Raw genomic sequence first — 27,758 nt, forward strand, 5'->3', positions numbered from 1 at the left:
AGAGATTTCTCCCACCCAGCATGGGTATGTGTAAAAATACACCCCGAAACACATTATACTACTTCTCCTGAGTACAGCGATACCACATGTGTGACACTTTTTTTGCAGCCTAACTGCGCTAAGGGGCCCAACGTTCTATTCACAGGTCATTTTGAGGCATTTGGTTTCTAGACTACTCCTCACGGTTTAGGGCCCTTAAAATGCCAGGGCAGTATAGGAACCCCACAAATTACCCCATTTTAGAAAGAAGACACCCCAAGGTATTCTGTTAGAAGTATGGTGAGTTCATAGAGGATTTTTTTTGTCACAAGTTAGCGGAAATTGACACTTTGTGAAAAAAAAAAACAATAAAAATCAATTTCCGCTAACTTGTGACAAAAAAAAAACATCTTCTATGAACTCGTCATACACCTAACAGAATACCTTGGGGTGTCTTTTTTCTAAAACGGGGTCACTTGTGGGGTTCCTATACTGCCCTGTCATTTTAGGGGCCCAAAACCGTGAGTAGTCTGGAAACCAAATGCCTCAAAATGACTGTTCAGGGGTATAAGCATCTGCAAATTTTGATGACAGGTGGTCTATGAGGGGGTGAATTTTGAGGAACCGTTCATAAGCAGGGTGGCCTCTTAGATGACAGGTTGTATTGGCACTGAAGTGCAGGAAGAGCAGGATGTTCTCAAATCGTGTCCTGGACATGGCAGCAGAGAACATGGGCATGTGATGTATTGGGTGCTTAGACCAATAAGACCACAATACATTATTTTTGACTAGACCCATGTTAAGGAGAAGGCCCCAAAAAATGTTACGTTCGGAAACTTGGAGTAGTTTCCACTGAAAAGGCTGGGCATGGTTGCTTCTTGGATTGGCGGATGCGTATTGTGTGGCATAACGGTTGGTCTCAGCCACAATTAAGTCATAGAGACCAGCAGTGATCAGAAAAAAAATTCTGTCACTGCAGTGGGGTGGGTGAGGGTTTGGCTGGGTGATCAGAAGCCGGCAGATTAGGGCCTGATCTGATTGATAGGAGTGCTAGGGGGTGACAGGAGGTGATTGATGGGTGTCTCCGGGGGTGATTAGAGGGGAAAATAGATGCAATCAATGCACTGGGGAGCTGATCGGAAGGGGGTCTGAGGGGGATCTGAGGGTTTGGCCGAGTGATCAGGAGCCCACACGGGGCAAATTATGGCCTGATCTGATGGGTAGGTGTGCTAGGGGGTGACAGGAGGTGATTGATGGGTGTCTCAAGGTGTGATTAGAGGGGGGAATAGATGCAAGCAATGCACTGGTGAGGTGATCAGGGCTGAGGTCTGAGGGCATTCTGAGGGTGTGGGCGGGTGATTGGGTGCCCAAGGAGCAGATTAGGGTCTGATCTGATGGGTAGCAGTGACAGGGGGTGATTGATGGGTGATCAGTGAGTGATTAGATGGCAGAACAGATGTAAGCAATGCACTTTGGAGGTGATCTGAGGGTGGGTCTGCGGGTGATCTTATGGTGTGGGTGGGTGATCAGATGCCCATAAGAGGCAGGTTAGGGTCTGATCTGATGGGTGGCAGTGACAGGTGGTGACGGAGTGATTGACGGGTGATTGACAGGTGATTGACAGGTGATCACAGGGGCAAATAGATGTATACAGTACACAGGGGAGGTCTGGGGGTTCTGAGGTCGTTCTGAGGGTGTGGGCGGATGATTGGGTGCCCTAGGGGCAGATAGGGGTCTGATCTGATGGGTAGCAGTGACAGGTGGTGACAGGGGGTGATTGATGGGTGATCAGTGGGTGATTAGATGGCAGAACAGATGTAAAAAATGCACTTTGGAGGTGATCTGAGGGTGGGTCTGCGGGCGATCTGATGGTGTGGGTGGGTGATCAGATGCCCGTAAGAGGCAGGTTAGGGTCTGATCTGATAGGTGGCAGTGACAGGTGGTGATTGATGGGTGATTGACGGGTGATTGACGGGTGATTGACGGGTGATTGACAGGTGATTACAGGGGAGGATAGATGTATACAGTACACAGGGGGGGGGGGCTGGGGAGGATCTGAGAGTGTGGGGGGTGATCAGGAGCCCCCAGGGGGCAGTTTAGGACCTAACCAAAAAAATAACGTGACAGATAGTGACAGGGAGTGATTGATGGGTGATTAGGGGGGTGATTGAGTGCAAACAGGGGTCAAGGGGGTGGGCAGGGAGGGTCTGAGGGGTGCTGTGGGTGATCAGAGGGAAGGGGGGGCAGATCAGTGTGTTTAGGTGCTTACCTGAGGGGCTGCAGCCTGCCCTGGTGGTCCCTCGATCACTGGGACCACCAGGGCAGGAGGCAGCCTGTATAATACACTTTGCATCCATTACAAAGTGTATTATACACTTTGTATGCGGCGATCGGGCAGCTAGTAATCCTCACCTTCACATTTGATTCGACCGATGTTGCGTCTCCATGCTCTGAATGCAAAAATCAATTCTGCTCCATCGACTAAGCTGGTCAATTCGACACGAAATCAGCCACTTTTCATTGATTGGGAATTCTGGAACACTCTCGATTCTCTCTCGATTCTATAAAATGATTGAATTGAATAGTCGATCGTTCAGCCAAATCACTAGATGCATGGCTACTTTAGGGTTATTTTGGGCTATGCATATTTGTTTATCCTCTTAGGACCCAAAGTGCATACACTTGTCTTAGATCAGTACATAGTTCCGGTTTGTGACACATTACAGTGGAGAACGTTATGTGATCATAAACATCAGACTAAACAGGTGGCTTTTCTGTTTTGATGTAAACGTCTCTAAGGTTTGACCTGTCTTGATTGGGTGTGGCAAGTTATTCCAAAGTAGGGATGCTTAGAAAATGTCTGCGGAATTCCGATTCCTGAGTATCTGATAGTAAATCGGTATGCGGAAATTGGAATTCTGCAGTTATGTTGCATTACCGCAATTCAGAAGTTTTTGCCTAATCCCAGAACTCAGAAGCACCGTACCAATCAGAAAAGGCAGGATTTTTAACATTTTGAACATTATAAGGTTAGGAAGTAGTGATGGGCGAACAGTGATCGCCACTGTTCGGGTTCGCCCGGATTTTGGCCTGTTCGGGTTCGGTTCGGCACGCCCCGAACACCTCATGGTGTTCGGGATGGTGCTCGGCCACGCTGCCCGAACCCAAACAGGCCTTCTTTGTTTGGCCGAACACAGCCGATTCCGGCCGAACATAGCCCCCTATAGGGTCCCAGCATAAAGGGAGAGCATGCCCCGAGCGCGCGGGGGGGGGGGGGTTGGAAATGCCCCCCACCCCTCCCCGCTAAGCTCTCCCTTCTGCTGGACCCTATAAAATTAAATCTAAGTCCCCCGAAGGTACCTTGCAGGCTGGCAGGAGGAGGGCAGGAAGCGGGCAGCCGGAGAGCATAGGCGCTAGTACCATCTGGTACTTCCGCCCTCTCTCTAATGCACTTCCTGTTTACTTTTGTAAGTCGCGTCAAGAGACAGAAGGAGTACCGCGATGACGCGTACGAGGGTACGTGTCATCATGTAGATGACGCGTACCCTTGTACGCGTCATCGCGGTACTTCTGCTCTCTCTTGACGTGACTTACAAATGTAAACAGGAAGTGCGTCAGAGAGAGGGCGGAAGTATCAGATGGTACTAGCGCCTATGCTCTCCGGCTGCCCGCTTCCTGCCCTCCTCCTGCCAGCCTGCAAGGTACCTTCAGGGGACTTAGATTTAATTTTATAGGGTCCAGCAGAAGGGAGAGCTTAGCGGGGAGGGGTGGGGGGCATTTCCGACCCCCCCCCCGCGCTCGGGGCATGCTCTCCCTTTATTCTAGGAACCTATAGGGGCCCCAAAGGGACATGTTCGGGTTGGGTTCGGGGTTCGGCCCGAACATGCCGAATATCGGGGGCATGTTCGGCCGAACCCCCCGAACCCGAACATCTGGATGTTCGCCCATCACTATTAGGAAGGTGGATTTTAGGGTTAGAAGGGCACTAAAAGCACACTTAATGAGAACCTGTAGTGTTTATATTTTCTTGCTGATAAATGTTTATTCCCCAGTTTACCTGACTCTTATTCAAGACATTGCTGCACAAAGGAAGTTGCGGGGCATGCCAGTTTGTCTTTTTTTGCTTCTTTACTTTCCCCTCAGACTTAACTAATGCAGCCTGACTGGCTGAAGCCTCTTTCCCTCCTGTTTTCCCCTCCCACACCTCTGCTCCTCTTTGATGGGCCAATATTCCTCATGCTGAGACATTGCACTTTCTATTGCAGAGCTGGGTGGGAGTGCCTGAAGACTTGGAGGAGGGAGGGCAATGCATACACAATCAGGCAGAGGAGAGGAAGGAAGGAAATGACATCAGGATTGGCTTTAAGATAGACACCATTAAATTGGAGAATCCTAAGAAGGATTTTCTCTTTTTTTACTATAGAAAAATCACTAAAATCAAAACGTGGACAATGCAATACATATGTTATGTAAGTAGAGTAAGTATTTATCTACTTATATATGTGTTTTTTTTCTGAAATAGTATGGCTGACAGCTCCTCTTTAAAGGGGCACTATGGCAAAAAAATTGCAAAATTTAAAATATGTGCAAACATAGACAAATAAGAAGTATGTTTTTTTCCAGAGTAAAATGAGCCATAAATTACTTTTCTCCTATGTTGCTGTCACTTTCAGTAGGTAGCAGAAATCTGGCAGAAGTGACAGGTTTTGGTCTAGCCCATCTTTTCATAGGGTATTCTCAGCAAGGCTTTTACTCTTTGTAAAGATATTCTCTAAAAAGGATTTAAACAATGGTGCTGGCCAGCTTCCCTGCTCACTACACAGTTTTTGGCAGTTGGATATAGCAACTGTCATTCACTAAGTGCTTTTGAAAATAAATAAATCCCTGAGAATCCCCCCATGAAGAGATGGACTAGTCCAAAACCTGTCGCTTCTGTCAGATTTCTACTACCTACTGTAAGTGACAGCACCATAGGAGAAAAGTAATTTAGTCATTTTACTCTGGAAAAAAATGTACTTTTTTGTTTACGTTTGCACGTACTGTATTTTAAATTTTACAATTGTTCGCCATAGTGCCCCTTTAAGTTTCACTTTAAATATTAGTACTTACTTTTTATACTAAAAACTAGTTTAGAAATGTTGGTTTCTGTTGTACCAAAAATCTAGACAGACTTGTTTGGTGAAATGGGTAACTCACAGCCAAAATGGAAAGGTCGCGATGAAAGAACTGACAGCTTACAGAAACTTTTCAACATTAGCCAACTCCAAGCCCAGTTCTGAGTGTTCCTTTATTCCTATTATCCTTTTCAATGAGAGTATTTCCTCTTATTGTATTACACTATGTCTATTCTATTCTGCAACATGTGCATTGTGAAATAGTATAAATAAAGAAATGATGAATACATTAATAGTACTAAATGTCACAGTGATCTCACACCTTGCTGCATGTGTTCTCTCGCTATTTTCCAAACACCCCGAGCTGCTTGGTTACTCTGTTGTACTGGTCCAAGCCCTATCCCATACAGCCATATTTTTTCCCGGTGATCGCGTTTCGGTGCTATAGAAGCGCTAAATGCGATTGCGGATAAATCTCTGCAATGTCCAGTGATATTTCCGCGTGAAATCATGGAAAAATCACTCCTGCAAAACGCCGCCAAAAATTGCTGGCGTTTTGTGCTTCTAAGTGTAAATGGGGCCTGAGAGAGATTTTTTAAACATGCCTAGTGTTTTTTTTGAGCATTTTTGTGTAGCATATTTCATATATTGTTACAGTAAAGCTGTTGCTGAACAGCTTCTGTAACAAAAACACTTGGAAAACTGATCTGATCTAGCATTTTTTCAGAGCGGTTTGCCACTTTCCTATACTTTAACATTGAGGCAGAAACACCTCAGAAATCTAAAAAATGCTGCAGCCCGAGATTGCATTTGTGGAAAAAACAAACTACTCTGGTGTGCACCAGCCCATTGAAATACATTACCCAAGCAGTTTTCAAACCACTAGCATTTTTAAAAACTCTCCAGAACCGCTCTGGTGTGCACCAGCTCGTAGACCCAGTGCACACCAAAACCGCTAGTAGATCGTCAAAACGCTAGCGGTTTTTGGAGCTGATTTCAGAGCGATTCTAGGCATGTTTAGAGACGTTTTCTAAAAATGCCTAGTGTTTTTGGGAGTGTTTTTGTGTAGCAGATTACAAATACTGTTACAGAACAGCTTCTGTAACAAAAAACGCCTGGAAAACCTGAAAACCTCTCTGATGTAGCGTTTTCCACAGCGGTTTGCGTTTTTCCTATACTTTACATTGAGGACGAAACGCTTCTGAAAACCACAAAGCGTGCAGCAGGAGGCACGTTTGCGGTTTGGAAAAAAACTCAAACCTCTGGTGTGCACCATCCCATTGAAATACATTAGCCAAGCGTTTTCACTGGCGGATGCGGCTGGCGGATCGCTGCTAAAACCGATCAGTGTGCACTGGGCCTAAGTGTGGAATTTGTCTTGAGTGCAGTGGAAAAATCTAAGCAAATAATAAAATTGCCAGCTGGCTTAATTTCACCCTGTTCAGTTCCCTTGCTGAAAACAATGACAAGCGAGAGGTGGCAAACTCAGGATGAAAGCATACACTGGACCTTATTCAATTTACTTTTTCTCCCAGGTAATATTTTCACACCTTATCAAGAAAACACCTTTTAAGCCACCAGCAAGCAAAAAAATATTCAAAACTAGTGGTCTAAGCCCATTTAAAAACGGGCTCTAGGTCTGTCACTGCCGGGCGCACCTGCCTGCCGCGCGCACACACGCCCACCGGCCGTCTCGGCTGGCCTGTCCTGCATCCTGTCCCAACGGCTGTCAGTGCAGGACATGCGCACTAGCGCAAAAGCACTGACACAGGAACATATTATAATATTTGCACTGCTTTGTTGCCTGTTTTTGGTAGTTTTTCAATTGCAGAGGCTTGTAAAGTTATTTAAACTTGAAGATGAAAAATTATCTCTTAGGAGAAAACTTAGGAGACAAAGGCCTCAATTCACTAAGATCATGCTAGAAATAATAAGGCAAGAGAAAACTTACCTCCACACGTGAGAGAGTTATCTTAACTCTTCATTCCTTAAGTTACCTCTCCTGTAGTTAATTTACCTCCTCTGTAGTTAATTTACCTCCTCTGTAGTTAATTTACCTCCTCTGTAGTTATTTTCACATGCAGCTAATTAACAGCCTGTCTTTAACTCTAGAGTTATTTTAAGGATTGGAGAGTTAATTTAAAGACAGAAGAGTTAACTTTAGGCTTGCCTGAGGTAAAATGTTTCCTGAATACTACATGCCTTATCACCATGGTAACAACTCTAGAAGAGTTATTAAAGACAGGAGATAAGTTTAGTGAATTGAGGCCATAGGCCTCAATTCACTAAGATCATGCTGGAGATAATAAGGCAAGAGAAAACTTACCTCCACATAGTGAGAGAGTTATCTTATCTCTCCATTCCTTACGTTACCTCTTCTGTAGTTAATTTACCTCTTCTGTAGTTAATTTACCTCCTCTGTAGTTAATTTACCTCCTCTGTAGTTATTTTCACACGCAGTTAATGAACAGCCTGTCTTTAACTCTGGAGTTATTTTAAGGATTAAAGAGTTAACTTAAAGACAGAAGAGTTAACTTTAGGTTTGCCTGAGGTAAAATGTTTCCTGAATACTACATGCCTTATCACCATGGTAACAACTCTAGAAGAGTTATTAAAGACAGGAGATAAGCTTAGTGAATTGAGGCCATTGTAAATTGAATAAGGGCCACATTATTAGTGAGATTCAATGATTAAGGTTTAGAAATAGTGGAAAACACTGTAGAATTTAAGAGATCCAGGCCCATATGCCTTAACGTTTTCTCTTGAGTTTTCTCCTAGGAGATCATTTTTAATGTTCTTTTAAATAAAGTTTGCATTGCTTTGCAATTAAAAATGTACCAAAAACATAGCTGAAAAAGTATCAAAATTAGTGTGAATATTTTCTTGCTTGCAGGTGGCTTAACCACATGAGGGCCACAGTGGTAAACCCCCCTAAAGACCAGGCTGCTGTTTTCATAATTGGCTACTGCAGCTTTAAGGCCAAGCTGCAGGGCCGCACAGCACAGCACATAAGTGGTTCCCCCCTCCCCCTTTTCTCCCTACCAACAGAGCTCTCTTTTTGAGAGGGGTCTGATCGCCCCCTCTGTGTTTATTTTATTTTTTTATAAATATTTATGTTAATGTTTTTGTACTTTTTTGTACTAATTTTGTGTGTTGTTTTGTTTCAGAAATCCCCTCCCTTCCCCAGCCGGCCAATCACGCGATCGGCTGTCATAGGCTTCTGCCTATGAGAGCCGACCGCTCTCTTGTCCCCCAGGGGGACAGCTGTGTCACACGGCTGTCCCCAGTACAGCGATGCTGCTGATCGGCTATTACGCCATCTAACAATAGCCGCTCGGAGACTAAAGACAGAGCAGTGCTCCGCCCCCCGAGAAGGTGATGCGCGTGCACCCTGCGCGCAATCTCCTTCAGTAGCCAGCTCCAGGACCTGACGCCAATTGGCATTAGGCGGTCCTGGGGCTGCCGCCGCGGCCACGCCCACGTCTCCAGGTAGTTAAAAGGCATTTTATTAATAAGATCCTTTTAGTACACAGAGGCAAGTGCTGTATACATTGAGCAGCCTCTGTGTCCTTACACACTGTCTCCAGGCTCCCCCCGGGCTCTGCTGTCCCCCAATAAAAAAAAACGCCAGGCTAGCGACACGCAGATTGTCGCTAGCTGGCTGTTTACCTAAGGCTGTCAGTCACCGCTGCTCCCCTGCCTCCTCTATAGCACGGCTCCCTGCCTGTGTCCCTTCCCGCCTCCGTAAGCTGATTGGAGGAAGCTTAAGGAGGCAGGGTGGGAAGGGACACAAGCGGGGAGCCGAGCTATAGAGGAGGCGGGGAAGTGGCAGGTGACTGACAGCCTATATAAATAAAAAATAATAATAAAATAATAATAAATAGCCAGCTAGCGACAATCTGGGTGTTGCTAGCCTGGCGTTTTTTTTATTGGGGGACAGCAGAGCCTGGGGGGAGCCTGGAGACAGCCTGTAAGGACACTGAGGCTGCTCAATGTATACAGCACTTGCCTCTGTGTACTTTAAGATAAAATTTAGGAGAACAAAGCAAATAAGGGCCCCACAATTTTGTTTCCAAACTTTCAGTTCCGAATGTCTACAGAGCTAACCTGGGTCAATACAATTCATAGTGAGCAAAAAGTTTTCTTTTGTTTTTTTTTAAATCCCTCGGGCCTCTGAGATCTGCATTATATAGCATGATAAAGCACTTAGATAAAACAGATGTAACTCTTTAGAGGTATTTACTTTATTTGCGATGCACTGCTTCTAAAAAATGCAGTTGGAAATGAAGGGTTAAGCTGGGGTGTTCATTAAAAATAATGAGAACCCTACTACTGACAAGTTATATGTAAAGAAACATAACAGATATCATAAATCAGAAAGTACAGCAGCAATGTGCACACTTTACAAAGCATCACAGCTAATAAATTAAATAATATTTACACAAAATACATTTTTATACAAAATAATTCTTGTCATGGTGACGTATACATACTGAATTATGATGGATATGTAAGCTGACATATTTATTTCCTTTTAAACAATGAAGACTTGCCTGGCTGTCCTGCTGATCCTCTGCCTGTAATACTTTTAGCCATAGACCCTGAACAAGCATGCAGATCAAGTGCTCTGTCTGAAAACTGTCTGGATTAGCTACATGCTTGTTTCAGGTGTATCATTTATCATTCAGACATTACTGCAGCCAAAGAGATCAGCAGGACTATCAGACAACTGGTGTTATTTAAAAGGATACAAATATGCCTGCTGCCATGTGCTACTCATGTCAGGTTTCCTTTAAAGGGACTCCGAGCACCTCTCATGGGTATGCCTAGAGACTCTGACCAGTAATGCAAAGTACTTAAAGATGCATATCATTCTGTAGCTTGTGCTCTCCTCTTTCATTTGAAATCGCTGTTCTGCACCAACTAGTTTTAGTTTGATTTCATTTTAAAAATTGCGGCTGCCATCTTGGCTATGTTATAATTTCCGTGTCACCCCTGTCTTCTCTGTTAGAGAAGTGCATCACTGAATGAAGCAGGAAGAGGAAGTGACACGCATGGCCATTGCAAGAGGCTCGTCCAAAGGGGTCATAGCACAAGTTTGTTGGAAGTCGTCTGGCTTAAAAGCATACCCATGAGAGGTGCTTGGAGTCACTTTAAGACCAAATGCCCTCAGGTCTTACATAGTGCAATAATAAACTACATAATATTGGAAAACCTAAAATGAAGCCTTGACAACGGCTGAAATTGGTCATATCACGCATCCATGATTTATAACTTGGCTAATATCAGAGCAGGGTGAGGTGTGAATTAGTGGTTATGTGATCACAGTTGTATGCAGCATCCACAGTAAGATAAAGGGTAGCCTTGGCTGATTGAAAATTCTCACTGCGGGTGCCTGCATGAGACTGTAATCACGTAATTACTCATTTGCCAACATTTGAACAGTCCCTCTTGTGCTTTAATTTGGCACAGGAAAGGACTGCATTTTTATTACAGGAGACAATTGGAAATAATATGTTAGTTCGATGCATCTCTTATGATATTCCCATTGGGGATCCTTCAAAGTGCATATGTAAGTTAGGTCTTGTGATTTTTGGATTTTCTATCTGGTCAAAAAAAGGTCCAGCTGTATGAGTTTGTAAAATATATATATATATATATATATATATATATATATATATATATATATATATATATATATATATATATATATATATATATTCACAGTATATATTTTAAAAAATCATTTGACTGGTTTCCAAAAAAAAAAAAAAGGTCTTGTCTGGGTAAAATTAGCAATAGCAGCCATCGCATAGAAGGGCTTCCTCTATCTTCTGCTTTACCAAAGATGAGTATGCGATAGGCTGTACTTGATTACTGGATGATACGTCTTCTTCAACACAATTGTTGATTTTGTGAGCAGATGTTCGAAAACGCGATACAATCCATAGATATTGTGGAAATGGCTGACAGCAGGACTGATGACAATAAGACAACCAGCAGGCCCTGAAATGTCGTTTTTTGGTTATATGAAGATACGATTGACATATCTGAATCTATGGTACATAATTCATAAGTTTAGCTCAAAGGGCTTCCATTGTCGAAAACCAGTTCTGTTTACAATGTGGCCGGCAAAATTGGATTCCCTTCAAGAATGATTTATTCCTTTGGTCTTCTGAAGAATGGTCTCTAATAAACAATAAACTTGTCATCATGTGTAAAGTCTTCAAATCTTCCTGTACATTTTAAAACAACAGCAAGCAGAATGAAATGGCATTTGTGGAGCTCTTCACTTCCACTTGGAAAGATTTCCTGAGATTAACACTTGGAGCGGAAACACGTCCCTTTCTTTCAGATATATTCATTCCTTAGATAGCTGTGTCAGGGCTCATTTATTACATACACATTTCGAGAGAAATATGACATCCTTCTAAGATACAGCATCTAGAAAAGACAAAATACAAATTCAAGCGATTTCCAACCCAACTGGATGTACTGTATACTTGGCCAAGAACACTATGATACAGTTTTAGACAAACATAGATAATATGTGTACATAACACAACTCTGTCATTAGGCTAAGACACAAAACGGCAAATACAGGTGAAATGTGAAAAATTAGAATATTGTGCAAAAGTCCATTTATTTCAGTAATTCAGCTTAAAAAGGTGAAACTAATATATGAAATAGACTCATTACATGCAAAGCAAGATATTTCAAACCATTATTTGTTATAGTTTTGATGATTATGGCTCACAGCTTATGTAGACCCCAAAATCCAAATCTCAGACCATTCGAATATTGTGAAAATGTTCAATATTCTAGGTGCAAAGTGTTAGACTCTAATCAGCTAATTCATCCAAAACCCCTGCAAATGGTTCCTATTTCATATATTGGTTCATATAATAGTTTCATCTTTTATGACTTTTAAGTTGAATTACTGAAATTAATTTACTTTTGCACGATATTCTAATTTTTCGACTTTTCTCCTGTGTGCAATTTACTTTTTCTCCTGAGTTTTCTCGTAGATTGGGCATGATTTACAAAGCTTTTTCACCTGTTTTCCTCTGTTTTCACCTTACATATATTACATTTTTAAGCTCCCAAAGAGCAAAAATGTAATATAATTAAGGCAAGAAAAGTAATATTGAAATAAAGTTAACCAGGAACAACTTATTTTGAGTGATTATTTTGCTTGTAAACATGCTGAAAGGTTATTTTTATCAATAAGTTGATAGAAATAAGTTATTTATGAGAAGTTTTGTGAATAGAGCCCAACATATTTTTACACCTTGTTAATAAAATGTATTAAACATCACTGGCAAGCAATCATATTATACTCCAAATAATTTTGATAGTACTTTTTACTTACTTTTTGGTACTTTTTCAATTGCAAAGAGCTGAAAAGTTATTTTAAAGAGAAGAAATAAAATATCTCCCAAGAGAAAACTCATCTGAAAAAAAAAAAACTAATTGCATATGGGCTTTAACCCCATGAAAGAGTTCAATACAGTGAAAGCAGTAAACAGAGTCTCCACTTCATATCAGGTTACTCAGCCAGCATACCACACTGACTTAAACACAGAGATTGTGCTGAGTCAGCAGATGAATGGAACTACGCTAGTGTCAAATTCTTCATTGCCTGAACTGACAGCAGGAAGACACTGCCCCCCAGTATTCAACCTTTCTCTAGGTTAAGTGCCACTTCACCACTTCCCTACTGAGGGATTTTTCCCCTTCTGTAATTATTTTATTCTAAACGCATTTTAACAGCAATAATAAGAAAAAAAAAATGGAAGAACATCATTATTTCTTAGTTTTTGGCCATTATAGTTTCAAAATAAAATGTGCTGCTGTAAATAAAATCCACACATTTTATTTGCCCATTTTATACCCAATTATTGCAATGTATAAAATATGTCCCTAGTACAATGTATGGCAACAATATTTTATTTGGAAATAAAGGTGATTTTTTTTTTCAGTTTTTGCTTCTGACACTAATTATAAGCCCATGTTTGCTAAAAATAACAGTAATATACCCTTATGACATTTATAGTAAAAAAAAAAACACAGTCCCTAAGGTAACTATTTATGTGTTGTTGTTCTTTAATATATACATTTTTTTACTTTGGAAACTTTGGGAGAGTAGGGGAGGTAAGGGGTTGATTTGAAAGGGAAATGTTTGTATTTTTTTTTTTTTATAAAATCAATGTATGTAGGTGTCATTTTAGTATTTGGCCATTAGAAATCCCCCCCCCCCCCACACACACACACACTACTGAGCAGTACGCAGAAGGAGTTGTGTGTATATGTTACTTTCTCTTATTGCAATGACCACAGCATCTCATTGATGCTGTGATCATTGATCACAGGCACTTAGATTAGTAAATGGGAACTGTGTTCTTATTCACTGATCTGTGCACTAATGGGCAGAGACGAGAATGTGCACGGGAGCGAGCGGGAGCACGCACAGCAGCGATCACAGTGGGAGGCGTATATCTATGCCCCTGGGGCATAGGAACTGAAGTCCTGCGAGCTGGAGATATACTGCCATGAACGACATAAGTGGTTAATAAAGGGATGGGGTACTTTAAGCTACGGTAATTTTGTAGTTCGACAAACAACATAAAATATTCAGTGGCCTTTGAGTAGATGGGACATTCTCCAGCTTCTCACTTTAAACAGCTACCACTGCTAAAAGGATATGGCTGATTGGAGGTGACTTTAAAAGGGGAAGGTAGCAAGCTAGTTGGATGAGCTATACTGAACTGAGGATGTGTAAAAAAAAAGCTGTACAGAGGTTCATTAGTGTGTGAGTGTGTGTATGTGTGTAAGGCGGGGGGGGGGGATGTGATTTTTAAAAGTGTTTAGCTGGGGAAATCCCCTGTGAATTGGCATAGTAAACTTATGGGTGTACTTCACATTGTTCTTTTTAATAATATTATAATTATGTGGGTCACTAAAATGAATTGCAGAGGCAGGTTATATGTCTTTAGGTATAGTGATACCAGAACCAATCTTAAAAATGTGTCAAACTTACCACAAAGCAAGTCATCAAAGACAAAACTGTTCCTGCTATTACTCCCAGGCCAATAAGTATAATACGCCAACTGTCCAAATCTATGGATTCACTTGCCACTGAAACACAGTTCAAACAATACATTGATAAGATACTGTACATTAAAGTCAGATGGATGAAAGAGTGGATGTATTAAACACATTGTCATGAAACACTTTTATTAACTAACTTATGTTGCCCGGGCATGTATTTGGCTGGTGTTGGCTCCACCCACTTTTTCTAACACTAACACTCAATTACTCAATGACCAAGTTTGTGAGCTTTGTGTTCTTTGTGTTCTTTGGCATTGGCTGGATAGTGTAATGGTTAAGGGCTCCACCTCTGACACAGGAGACCTGGGTTCGAATCTCGGCTCTGCCTGTTCAGTAAGCCAGCACCTATGCAGTAAGGAGTTATTTGGGCAAGACTCCCTAACACTGCTACTGCCTACTAAGTGCGCTGCCTCACAAGTGCTTTGAGTCTGACAGGAGAAAAGTGCTATACAAAAAAAGGAATTATTATTATCAATAATTTGCATTGAAATGAAACAAATCGGATTGGCTTTTTGTGGCTCCACTCCGTTTTCTGAATTTGAGCCCAGTCACCCAATGACCAGCTGTACCAGGTTTGAGACTTGTGCCATTAGCAGTGCAAGAATGGCAGCAATTAAATACTCCCCTTAAAAATCAATAGGTGAATTTTGATAGTTTTTATAGGCTCCACCCACTTTTCTGAATATTAATCCCAGTCACCCAGTGACCTACTGTGCAAAGTGTGAGACTCCTGCCTTTAACAGTGTAAGATTGGCTGCAGTTTACATTTTTCCAGTGAAAATTTGCGTCCGTCTCCGGCCAATTTTGGTTATGGGGATAAAAAGTATCCTATATGTTATTCCACCAGGTAATCTACTATGTGTGTGCCAAATTTCATTCAAATCCATTTGGCCATTGTTGCTTAACATCAAACATCCAAACTTTTGCATTTATAATATTAGTGAGATTAGGCAAATGTACAGCTCAGTACTAGGTTCATATATTTATTTTTTGATAGTATTATAAGAGGACTGACCGTGTCCTGGGTTTTTAATCGTCTCTGTGCCCTCATCTGTCAATGTTTTTTTTTCTTATTTTGTAGTCTCTGAACAAGAAGCGAGTAGGTCTCTCCAGCAGAGACAGTGAAAGCAATAAATTATACATTTTTTTGTCAGGAAACCTCATAGATCAGCAGCTGCTTCCTGCTCGTGGCAATCTGGTTGTCTCCACTAATATAAGAAACAGGGGACCCAGGGGCAAACATTTAAGCTGAAATTGAAAAACTGACCACAGCCTTTGGCCACTAAGCTTCAGGTAAGTCACTTGCTTTGGCTGCTGCCTCCGCTCAACTTTGCTAAACCTATTTGTTTGGTGGCATGAATAGTGTTTCTGGCTGGATCCCCTATTTCTTACACATTAGAGAGCAGCCAAGACAAAGTACACTAATATAGCACTTTTTTCCTGATCGACACAAAGCGCTTCAGGGGTGCAGTCACTTAGGGCACATTCCACTGGCGACCAGGATCATTAAGGAGCCTTGCCCAAAGACTCCTTACTGTTTTACATACTGTCTTCAGTCGGTATTTGAACCCTGATCAAAAGGCTCAAACCCTACATCAAAGTCAACAGCCTTAACCGCTACGTTATCCAGCTGAACTAGTGGTGATGACCAGATTGTTGTAGGCAGGACATGGGTAAACTCAACTAGACTAGCCCCTATTTAAAACTCTCACTAAGTTTTTTATTTTTGTATGTCATTCCCTATCCTGTGACCAGATGGGATCATGTCAAATTCTTGGATGCCCACACAGGTCACAGGAACAGAAAGAAAGGGAAAAAAATCTGCTTTGGGAATGGAGGTAATTTTTAAACTCCCAAAAAGAGAGTCAATCCCTTATCACGTATTCAGTACAAAACTAAAATAATATTTTTCTCTAGATCTAAGCTTTAGAAGGTTTTTTTTCTGATGGCTTTTAAAAATATAAAATGATTTGTTTAACTCAACTGAAAGAGCAGCATTTACTACATCAATTGACCACTGGACGTTGCATATGCCTACTACCGTACCACCATGGCAAGTCTTTGACACTCTGAGTGTAGAAGATTTTGGAATTCTCATTCAAAGTCTCCGCCCCACTACCTGCGACCTGGATCCTGGCCCAACTGGATCCTTAATGCAGTGCCCAGAGCTGATCAGGCCAGCACTTCACAAAATCACTCAGTGCTCCTTGCAAAGTGGTCTTTTCCCAGAAGAACTAAAGAAAGCAATCATAAAACCCCTCCTGAAGAAACCATCACTAGATCCTGATTCTGTAACCAACTACAGACCTGTGGCGAACTTACCATTCCTATCAAAAGTTATCGAGAAAGCAGTCGCCAACCAGCTAGAAGCCAGGCTTACAGATAACAACATCTTTGATACTTTTCAGTCAGGATTCAGGAAAAGGCACAGCACTGAAACAGCATTAGTCCGAGTAATGAATGATCTACTTACTGCAAGGGACAAGGGTGATTGCTCAGTTCTGATTCTTCTTGACTTGTCAGCAGCATTTGATACTGTGGATCATGAAATTCTTATCCAGCGACTGAAGAATTACTGTGGCCTAAGGGGTACTGTTCTTAGCTGGTTTCAGACCTTCCTATCTGGCAGGACACAGCAAGTATGTCTGGGCACACACTACTCTAATCCAGTGCCACTTGCCTATGGAGTTCCACAGGGTTCTGTACTATCACCATTACTCTTTGCAGCCTACATGCTCCCACTGGGCAAAATAATCCAGAACTATGGCCTAGGATACCATTGTTATGCAGATGACACACAACTGTATCTGTCCTTCAAGCCTGGCACCCAAGACCCATCAGCATCCATAAATGCGTGTCTAGTGGATTTACAAAATTGGATGAACACCAGCTGGCTGAGGCTGAACTCTGACAAAACAGAGGTGTTGGTGGTAGGTGGTCCACACATGATGGATAAAGTTCAAAACGCTCACCACCTCAAACTAGCAATTGGGGGAGATACTGTACAGTATAAAGACTCTGTGCGAAACCTTGGGGTGATCCTGGATGGAAATCTAAAACTCAGACAGCAGGTATCAGCTGTCGTCAAGTCTTCCTTCTTCCATCTAAGAAATATAGCGAAAATCAAACACCTTATCCCAGCTGAAGACCTACCTGCCCTGGTTCATGCATTTGTATCCTCCCGCCTAGACTACTGCAACGCCCTGTTCATCGGATCTACAGATAAGGCTCTGCGCCCCTTACAGCTAGTACAGAATGCTGCAGCCAGACTCCTAGCTAATGCCCCCCGCAGCTCACACATCACACCAGTACTGCAAACTCTTCACTGGTTGCCAGTAAAATGGAGAATCAATTTTAAGATCTGCCTGCTGACATTCAAGGCTCTACACCACATGGGACCCAAATACATAGCGGATCTATTGGAACTTTATGCCCCTTCATGCACCCTCCGCTCTGCCAACAAGATGAAGCTGGTTATTCCCAGGATACACTTAACATTTGGTGCTCGGGCCTTTTCCTACGCAGCCCCTACTCTATGGAACTCACTTCCACAATCAGTACGAGAGGCTCCTTCTCTGGACAGCTTTAAAAAAAGGCTAAAAACTCACCTCTTTTCCCGAGCCTTTGAGACTGCATAATGCAGGGTCGCAGCGCTTTGAGTCCCCAGGGAGAAAAGCGCTATATAAATATTATTGTTATTGTTATTGTTATTGTTATTTATTGGTAATTTTATGAATATGCCAAATGGTTTCTCACTAATACATACAGTGTTGGATAACAAAGATCTCATGGGTATATAACCTTGACTTTATAAAAGACGGTCATGTTTAAATAGGATGACTCAGGTATGTCAAATTAAAGCTGAACACTGAAGGATTAATTGGATTTATCTACAAAACTGTTCAGGACATCTGAGGACAGCAGTTTTGACATGTTATTGTTTACTACACTACATAGGGCACAATGCAGTAAAGTTTAGTAAAGCTGCACTAAACTGAGCATTAATTCCACAATGGCTGCTGGTTACCACACCTAACTGAACCTTGCACTCAATCACGAATTGTAAGACAATGGCCTCAATTCACTAAACATTATCAAACACTTTATCAAACCTTTGATAATTTACCTCATGGGTACAATCTATTTTGAATTCACTAAGGTGTTATAGATTTATTGAACATTTTATCGATAAAACATTAAATAAATCTATAACACCTTAGTGAATTCAAAATTAGATTTTACCCATGAGGTCAATTATCAAACATTCGATAAAGTGTTTGATAAAGTTTAGTGAATTGAGGCCAATGTGAGTTGTAGCTCATGTAAGCTGGTGCTGGACTCAGCAATGCTCTTTATCACTTTTAGCTTTAGCCGGGTATTGCCTTGCACAGGGGGCTTTTCAAGGTGCTGTATACATTTAGCTCTTTTTTAAATAAAGGGAAAAATGTTGATGCCTTCAGGAGATCTATCTCCACCTTTCAGTTATAAAAGCCGGAAGCAGAGAGAGATTGTTCAATTGTAGGGGTCCTCTTAACTCTATTTACCAGGTCTCATGGCTGTCTGTAGTGTGGGAAAAGTCTATTTAGGCTCTTAGCTTGACTTTAGAGTCATTGAAAAGAAGGTCCTTGTTTAAATTCTTCCACTGAACTAACATATGTTTACAGGTTTGGCCTGGAGCTTATTTGATAATGCCACTATAATTGATATAGACCAACAATATCATAGCACCCAGCCAAATCTATATGGTAGGTGAGAAAGGGAGCTTCAAAAATACATACCTTTGATAAATGACTCTTAAATCAAGCTATTGGCCTGCAATCAACATAGGAAGGAACCTGATTTCAATTAAGCAGTGGATTTATACAAAAATATCAAAATATACTATACAATACATTTTAACTCTGTTTTTTATTTTGTCCACTTTGGGCAAATGTGTAATAGGCCTAGAGATAACTCGCACACATTAGCCAGGTCAAGGGCTGCTGATGGCCATAAGAGCTGGTAAATAGAGCTGTGGGGGATTCATTGCTTGAGGTATCTCCCTGCTTTTCACCAATTCTTAGGGGTCAAGCTAATATAGCGAGTGGCTGACAGCTCGATGCACTACGATCTGTAGGGCCTGAAGTTTTCCAAGCGCCGCTGATTCCCTGAGGGGGCAGTAAGATCTCTACAAGGTTTTTCTATGCGACAGCATGGCAATAAAAAGTTCCATCTGACTGCATCTGCAGTGTCGGTGAATTTGGCAAAGTTAAATATTCGGCTTATAAGTGCGGGGAGGTTTGACACAGACCTTTTTATAGCTATTTATTGCTTGTGAATTATAAAGTAAAAATATGTAAAATCACAAAATCCCTACAAAATATAAAACGTGTTAAAAGAAGTTTACTGCACCAACTGAATAATAATAATGCATTTAAGCAAATCTAAAAACCTCTACATAAAGTTACACCACACAATTGAAACCCAAAGTAAATATTCAAGCACATAGTACAGAAATAGGACAATAGTGCTTTCCAAGAGGGCAGTATAAAACCCATTACTCTATTTTTATTATACTTTTTTTTTCATTATACTCCAAAAGTTTAATGCACACATTTTTGCATAAGAGTCCTTCACCTGTCAGACCCTGATACTGGTTTTCCTACCTCTTACTGCAGCAGCACCAACCCAACACTGGGGTCTTTAATAGGCTTGGAAAACATTAGTGATGACAAGTGCTCCAGAAAACCTTGTCATGAATTTTTAAAGAAAGGCCAAGTACCAGAATTCCAAAAAATCTTGACAGCTTTATTACCCTCTAGAGATTACACAGATAGCAGATTTACAGTGCAGTGGGGGATAGGAGGAAACCGCAGCCTAACAGCCCAGTACCGCTTCTTCAGAGACTCGTGCACTCTGATGTGTGTTTAACCCATAGAGGGTAATAAATCGGTGAAGATTTTTTGGGATTATGTTGCCTGGCCTTACTTTACTGGATCGTCTGGATGCTATGCCTCACCAAGAGCACAGGTCTTTTGATCTTAAGCTTGTTGTACACACTATCTGTCATCGAGTGCCAGCTTTGCTGTTTTCTCCTGCATTAAGTATATGAATTTTTAAAGCCCTTTTTCATCTTTTCTTAAAGAAAATCTGTAATGAAAAACACTCCTCTGGTGGGTACTCACCTCGGGTGGGGGAAGCCTCCAAATCCTATTGAGGCTTCCCCTGTCTTCCTTGCCGGTCCAACGGCGGTGGAGAAAATCCTCCCGGACCGGCGGTGATGTAAATATTTACCTTTTGGCTCCAGCGCAGGCGCTGTATCCCACGGAGATAGGTGAAAATAGCCGATCTCCGTTGGGCCGCTCTACTGCGCAGGCGCAAGTCTCCTGCGCCTGCGCAGTAGAGCAGACCCGGCGAAGATCAGCTAATTTCACCTATCTCCATCAGAAGAGCCGCAACAGCGCCCCACTGGAGCCAGAAAAGGTAAATATTGCACAGGCTGTCAGATTTGTCGCCTGTGCGTTCTGGGTGCCCGGAATCTACCTTCTATCGATTTGAGCGTTCTGGGGGCTGCAGAGAGACCGCCATGGGACAGAGGAGGATGGGGGGAGCCTCTATAGGGTCCAGAGGCTTCCCCCTACTGAGGTGAGTACCCCCCAAGGGAACTTTTTTCATTACAGGTTTTCTTTAATAATTTCATTTTGTAGAATGCTACAGGGAAAGCCTTGTGTCACTTCCTCTTCCCTCTGTCTCTCCCACCCAACTCACCTGAGACATTTTCTGAATTAGTAATGCAGAATTGAAAGTAAAACTGGGAGGTTTGTTAAACGCTAGAGATGGGACGAATCCCAAATTTCCTCAAATCTGAATCCAAAAAAGAATATCAAATCTTTTGTATCACTCATGTCAATGAATCTTGTACATAAGAATTGTGTGATGCATGTAAGAATAGCAGTTAGACTAAAGCTGGCCACTAACGGTCCAATTTCTAGTGAAAAATCTTTCGAGCAATCAGAAATTCTGATCGGATTGGTTGTAAATAATCTCAGTTGATGGGCACAATCGATAATGAACGATTATAAAAAATAAATAAATTTCCTTTAAAGTTTTGTTCATGCAATATGCTTTACCTGATTTCATTCACAAAATGCATATAATATACTGTTCAAAACAATACAATTTACCTGGTGGCTTTTCTGCAGTTGTATTCGTATGGATTGTTGTTTTCTCTGCGCTGTGGACTGTCGTAGCATTTCTTGTAATGTAAGCAGTTGTTCTATTTACAGTTACTGTAGTATGGCTAAAATTAAAGGTCCCAGGTTTGGTAGTGTTAATATTACTAGGTTTAGGTCCTGTGGTTGTTTTGGTAATAGCTGGCGTACTTTTCGTTGCGTTCATAGAAGGTTGTATTGTAGTAGTCCTCAATATTGTACTGACAGTCCTTTCTTTGGTTGTATTGGAAATTATTGAACTAATGCTTGATAAAGTTACTAATGGTCTTGTTGTGGTGTCCACTACTGGCTGTGTTCCACTGGCAGTTCCACCAGTTGTGTGCTTGGTTATATTAATAGCTGCACCCGTAGTAACAATTCTAACTACATCTACACCTTGAACTGTTGCTTTTGTAATTGCTACAGTAGAAGCAGTTCCTTTCATTTGAACATCTCTTGATGAGGTTACTCCTGAGGTATTTTGTGTGACTGCAATAAAAGAATCTGTTGTTTGCTTTGAAAGTTCCCCAGTTCCCCAAACAGGTGTCGTTTTTGTAGTTGAATTTGTGGTACTCTGCAAGGTTGTATCTTTAACAGTTTTTGTTATAATTCCTTTCCAAGGTACCACAGTGCTTTGTGTTGCTTCCTTTTGGACTGTTGAAGTTTTTGTGTCTGTTTTTGTTATTGCTTCTGTAGGGATACTTGTATCAGTTACTACTGAATCTGAGGACGATAAAATATCTGTTGTACCCTGAGTGGTTGGCTCTACTGTAACTTTTAGCAAAGGAGAGGTTTGTCCGGTTTGCTCTACTGTTGTGCTTTTAATTGCTGGAACTGTAGTGGGTATTTGTCTTGAGAGTCCAAATCGTTCAGTTGACTGTTGAACATGAATTTCACTTGTAGTGTTAGAAGTTGCTTTTCTTGAGACTGTTGAGTCTGTTATTCCTTCTGCTGAGGATGATCCTGTAAAAACACTTGTAGTTGCCTTTGCTGGAGATTTTAATGCTGTTGCTTGTTTTGCAGATACTGAACTTTCAGTAATTGTAGATACTCCTGAAATAAAATTTGTAGTTGTTTCTTTTGACACGTCTTCTGCTGTCTTCCCTGTGGATCCTAATGACCTAACTGTTGTAGTAGATGCTCCATGTCCCTCAAACAAAAGGGTTGTACCATTTTTTTTAGGTTCTGCTGTTACAATTTCAGTTGATTTAGTTGATATGATAGATTCAGTAGTGTGTGCTGCTAATGAGGTCTTGATTGAGGGTACTGATGTTACAGTGTTAGTCATTAGTGTTGTTGTAGCAGTTTTATCTGGCAGAGATCCTTTAGGGTCAAGAGTTGTATTTTTGATCACTTTCCCTGTTGAAATAATTTCAGTACTGGCGTGTACTTCCAAACTAGCATTGTTTGTTGCTGCTGATGTAGTAGTTGGGGCTTTGGCAGGTGCTGCAGATTCAGCAATGTTAGCATTTGTTGTAATTTCTGTTGTAGTAGAAGTATCAGAGAGTATAGTTGTAATAGTGTTACTTGTTGATGATGTGGTGTGTTGATTTGCAAGAACTATTTTAGTAGTAGCGGTTATAGTGTCTGTTGTCTTTACAAGTCCACTTGGTTCAGTTGAATGTGGTTCTGTAGAAGTGCTAGTTATTGATTCTAATATAATAGTTCCATTAGTTAGAGGTGTTTTAAATTTAGTAGTTGAGCCTTCACTTGTTTTTATTTTTGTAATTAAGTCTGTGGTGGTCAGTGCTGTCGCATTAACAATTGTTGGTGGTGAAGCAGTTGTGCTAGTCACTATGAAAGCTCCAGTTGTTTTTGACTCGGTTGCTGACCAGTCATCTGTTTTTGCAGATGAAAGCGATTCAGAAGTTTTTATCACTGTAGTTTTGGCTGTAAATGTTGGTATTTGTGTAAAAGCTCCAGTTGTCGATGATAACGTAGTATTTTCAGCTTTGAGGAAGGTTCTAGTTTCAGTAGCTACAGATGTGGCCTTGTTCATGGTTGTAATAGGTTTAGTGGTTTGAACTATCCAAGTAGCGTTGGGTGGATGTGCTGATGTAGCAGTGTTAGGTGTTAGTGTTCTAGCAGAAGTTTCAGCTGTAAGAAGCAATTTTGGTTTAGTGGTCAAGGTTGTAGTTAATGTTGTAATAGATTCATTTGCACGTGATGAAATAGTAGTCAAATTTGTTGGTATCACAGTATCAGTTGTCAGTCCTGATGTAGTGCCAGTTGTGTGAGGATCTGTTGAAATATGAATTTGTATGGTTGTTGCAGATGTAGTAGTTCCTGGTAAAATTGTGCTATTTATTGCCCTTATAGTCATTGATTCTTGAAAGGTTGATGTAGATATTGCCACTTGGTCAAAAGCATTTTTAGTACTGATTGAGAGTTCTGTGTTCAAAGATGTTTCCATTGATTTGGTAGGTTTTATTGTTGTTATACCTGTTTGAGTTAGTGTACTTGAATCTGTTAAAGATGTTGTAGTTGATGGCTGGGCTCCTGTTGTTGCATCTTTCATCACTGATATTCCAGTTTCCACAAGTGATTTAGAGACACCAGCTGCTGTTGTTGTGCCTTTTGTTTCTTTGGCTGTATCATTGATGGATTTCTTGATTGTTGTAATGAACATTGTTGTACTTCCTGCAATTGTCCCAGATATAGTGGTTCTTGGTGTGGCTTTTGTTGAATACTCTTTTGTTGCACCTACAAATGATGCAGATGATGCAAAGATGTTCGCTTCCAGAGTGGTACCTGGTGATTTTATTGCTGTAGTAGACATTTTGTCTGCTGTTGTGTTTTCCATTGTTGGTGTCTTTTTAGATCCTCCAATACTTGGCTTAGTAATGTCTGCACTAGAACTGGACATTGATTTAATTGTAGTTGTATTTTTGGTTTTCACTTGAGCAGTAGAAACGTCTTCAGTTAGTGATTTTGAAGCAGTTGTTGCTTTGGAGTCTGTGAATAGAACTATATGGGATGTTATTTCAGTTGGCTTAGTTAATGTTGTTAGTTCTCCAGTTGTATATGTACTATGTGGAGTTGTTTGATTGGCGTGTTCAGTTTTTATTTCTTGTACTGCTTTTGTAGGTATTATGTTGTCTAATGGTGATCTAGTTTCAATGTCAGCTTTTCCTGCACTTGCAGTTGAGCTATCTACTGATGTTATTGTAGTCCCTGGAAATGTTTCAGTAGATACTTCAAGCATAGTTATAGTGGAAGATGTTGCAGCATGCTCCAGTGTTGCATGTTTGCTCATAGCTCCTGTAGGATTATCTGTAGTGGCTGTAATTATTATACCTGTAGTCATCAGACTACCTGCTTTTAAACTAGTAACTAATGGTGTTGCATACTCAGTAGTGGATGATGGGTGGGTTGTCGTGGATGTGGCAGTTCTTGTTGATGTTCTTGGATATTCAGTTGGAACGTCTGTACTTGTTGAAAACACTGCAGCAGTACTTACAGTAGTCATTGTTTTTGTTTGTGTTGATCCCCTGAACTGTGTTGTAGTGACATCAATTAAATCTTTAATACTTGTAACTGGTAAAGTTGTGTAAACTGGAGATGAACTGAGGATATCTTCTGAAGACGTTGTAGTCTTTGGCAATGTTGAGTTTGAAGCTGTTCCTATAGATTCCTGCTTTTGTAGTGTAGATTTGGTAGGCTGAAGTGTGCTCTCTGCTAATTGTCCTCTGGTTGGTGTTGTTTCAGCTTTTGCAGCTTCTATAGAAGTTTTGTCTTGTCCTGAAGTTGGTTCTGATGCAGCTCTTGTGGGTGTTGTTAATATTAGAGGATCTATAACATTTTCTGTTGTAGCTGATGTCATCTTTGATGGTGTTATATGTGTTGGTGTAGATGCCAATAAAATGTCCCCACCTGCTACTGTAGAAGCATTACTGATGCTTGTGACTGTCTGAGGTTTAGTTTTTGGCAACTCTTTTGTAATTCCTGCAATGGTGGCTCCTAGGGTAGCTGGTAATGTTTCTACAGTTACAGCTGTTGAAAAACTGAAAGGTCCTAAATTGTCTGTAGTCTCTTTTTCTTTTTGTTTACCTGATGTTGCTATCACCTCTGGAGATATTGTGGGGTCATCCCTTCTTACAATTTTGGATGTCGTTTCTAAAGTTATTCCAGTTTTAGGTTGTGTAGACAAAGTGGACATCTTTTCTGCATGGGCTACAGATACATCAGTTGCATTTTTCATTGTTGACCCACGTTCAGTTTGAAAAGTTGTTGGGCCAGTTAAACGCTCTCTAGATGATGTTGCTGCTTCTGTTTTTGTTGTTTCTGTTATTGTCATTTGAACAGATGTAAATTTTGTTTGACTGTCTGTAGTAGGTGCTTGTGAAGACAATGTGGTAGTCATTATTGCTGGAGATTTTGTTGGTTGAGTAACTACAACAGTTTGTGTAAGTCCCATAATGGCAGCCCCTGTTGTGGCTATAGCATTTGTAGTAGATATTTCTTGGGTTATTATTTTGCCTACAGGTGTTGTTTTTGTTACTCCAGTCCCAAATGTTGTTGCTGTTGTTTCATTTGTTGTCAGTGTAGAAGTAACTTTGACAATTTTGGATGTGGTTTTTGTAGTTGTGTCACCTTTATCTGTTTTAGGTTGTGTAGACAAAGTTAACACTTCTTTTGATGAGACAACAGATGTAGCCGCTGTACCTTCTAAAACTGGCCCAGGTGTGACTGTTTTAGCCTTTGAACTAGCAAAAGGTTCTGCAGATACTACTATTGTTTCCAGGGTTCCAAATTGTGCTCCTTCTTTTGTTGGTATTTCACTAGCTCTAGAAATTGTTTGACTTTCTGCAATGTTAGCTTGTAAAGTAGATATTGTCCCAGCTGCCTTTGTAGTTATTGGGATTTCTGTTGGTAGAATAGTTACCATAGGTGGTGTAACACTCTGAGCAGCTGTTCCAGGTCTGTATGTTGTTGCATTTGTGGATTCTGTTGTTGAAAATTCTAGATCTTTATTTGTTGTCACTGTTTCTCCATTGGCTTTTGTCCATTCGGCAGATGCATGTGGTAATGCTGTTGTTGTAGTTAAGCTTAATGTTTCTTCTGTTGTAGTGGCTATATTTGTTGTTGAGCCTAGTGTCCCCACTGTGTATGCTTGTTCCGATGTTGCAATTGTTTTAACTGTAACCATATGTGTTAATGGGGTGATGCCAATTGTTGACGTTGCAGCAGTATTTGTGGATACCGTAGCTACTGCTTTTGTGGACTGTAATGCTGGAACATCAGTGGTTATGCTTGATGGCAGACTTGTCAGTTCTAAGGATGTTGTTATTGAATCTGCCCCTTTGGTGGATGTATCATCTTTAGCTGTTAATTTGCTTACAGTTGTATGACCTGTAGATGTTCCAAGAATAGCTCCAGTAGAAGATGTTGTTATAGCATCAGAAACTTTGGCATCTATCTTTGATGTTACAGTGATTGATTGTTCAGGAGGTGAAGGGATTGCATAAGTATTTGTTACACTTGATTCAGCTCTTGTGGTTGCTAACCTACCTTCGGTAATGGTATCTAATGCCGATTTTGTGCTTTGCTTACTGGTTACTTTTGCATCTTCTACAACTGTAGGGGTTGTTGAAATAGTTGTAGATGCTTTGGATCCACTTGTGGAAGGTTCTGTGCTTCTTGCTGTAGATATGGAAGTTTCTGAAGCATTGCTTAGCCCTGTAATTTGAGTAGATGTAGATTTACCAGGTGCTTTTTCAGTGGTTCGTTGAGTTGAATCTACAGCTGTTAAAGCAGGAAGTGGACTTTTCCCTGATGTTGGTGTTATCGTGTCAGTAGTACTTCCTGTGGTGGATAGATGTACAGATGTAGTTGTGCTTTCTTTAGATTTTCTCAATGGTATCATAGGGGTTTCATCTTTGGTGAGTATTCCTCTTGTAGCAACATCACTTGATGAACTGACTATAGATTTTTCTCGGACAGTTGTCGGTGATGTTGTAGATGGTGCCGTTACAGCTTGGGAAGTAAAAAGAAAATAATATAATTAATTCATTTTAGTACACTTAAGCAGTAACATTACTGACTACAAGTCAACATTTTTTACATTGTAAACTCTGGTGCCCCTTTTTTGCCAAATATTTGGTGGAAGCATTTTTTCTGGTACTGCATCAAATAGAAAGAGGGAGAAATCTGGCACCGCAATGCAAAAGTACTATTTGTTGTGTGCAGGACACGTCAGTTTACATGCTGTTAATGTTCTTTTCTGGACTGCAACAAGCAGCCTCAAAAGAAGCAACACTACGTGAAACAGCCGTTAGGCTGCCCGTCTGCACCCTGCACCCACTGTCATCCACTTAACCCATGGTAGGACCATTTTCTGCTTGTTGCATTCCAGCAAAGCGCA

At 41.0% G+C, this 27,758-nt stretch overlaps 1 protein-coding gene across 1 annotated transcript in view; it reads right to left on the reverse strand.

Annotated features, from left to right (window-relative positions):
- The window catches only part of LOC137527306 (serine-rich adhesin for platelets-like), a 106,527-nt gene that overhangs the window by 69,289 nt on the left and 9,480 nt on the right, over positions 1 to 27,758 (reverse strand). Inside the window, exon 4 of the mRNA XM_068247813.1 lies at positions 21,368 to 27,370. Coding sequence (XP_068103914.1) covers positions 21,368 to 27,370 — 6,003 coding nt within the window. The remainder of the gene's footprint in view (positions 1 to 21,367; positions 27,371 to 27,758) is intronic.

The sequence above is a fragment of the Hyperolius riggenbachi genome, chromosome 8 (genome assembly GCF_040937935.1).
Source record: "Hyperolius riggenbachi isolate aHypRig1 chromosome 8, aHypRig1.pri, whole genome shotgun sequence".
Lineage (NCBI taxonomy): Eukaryota > Metazoa > Chordata > Amphibia > Anura > Hyperoliidae > Hyperolius > Hyperolius riggenbachi.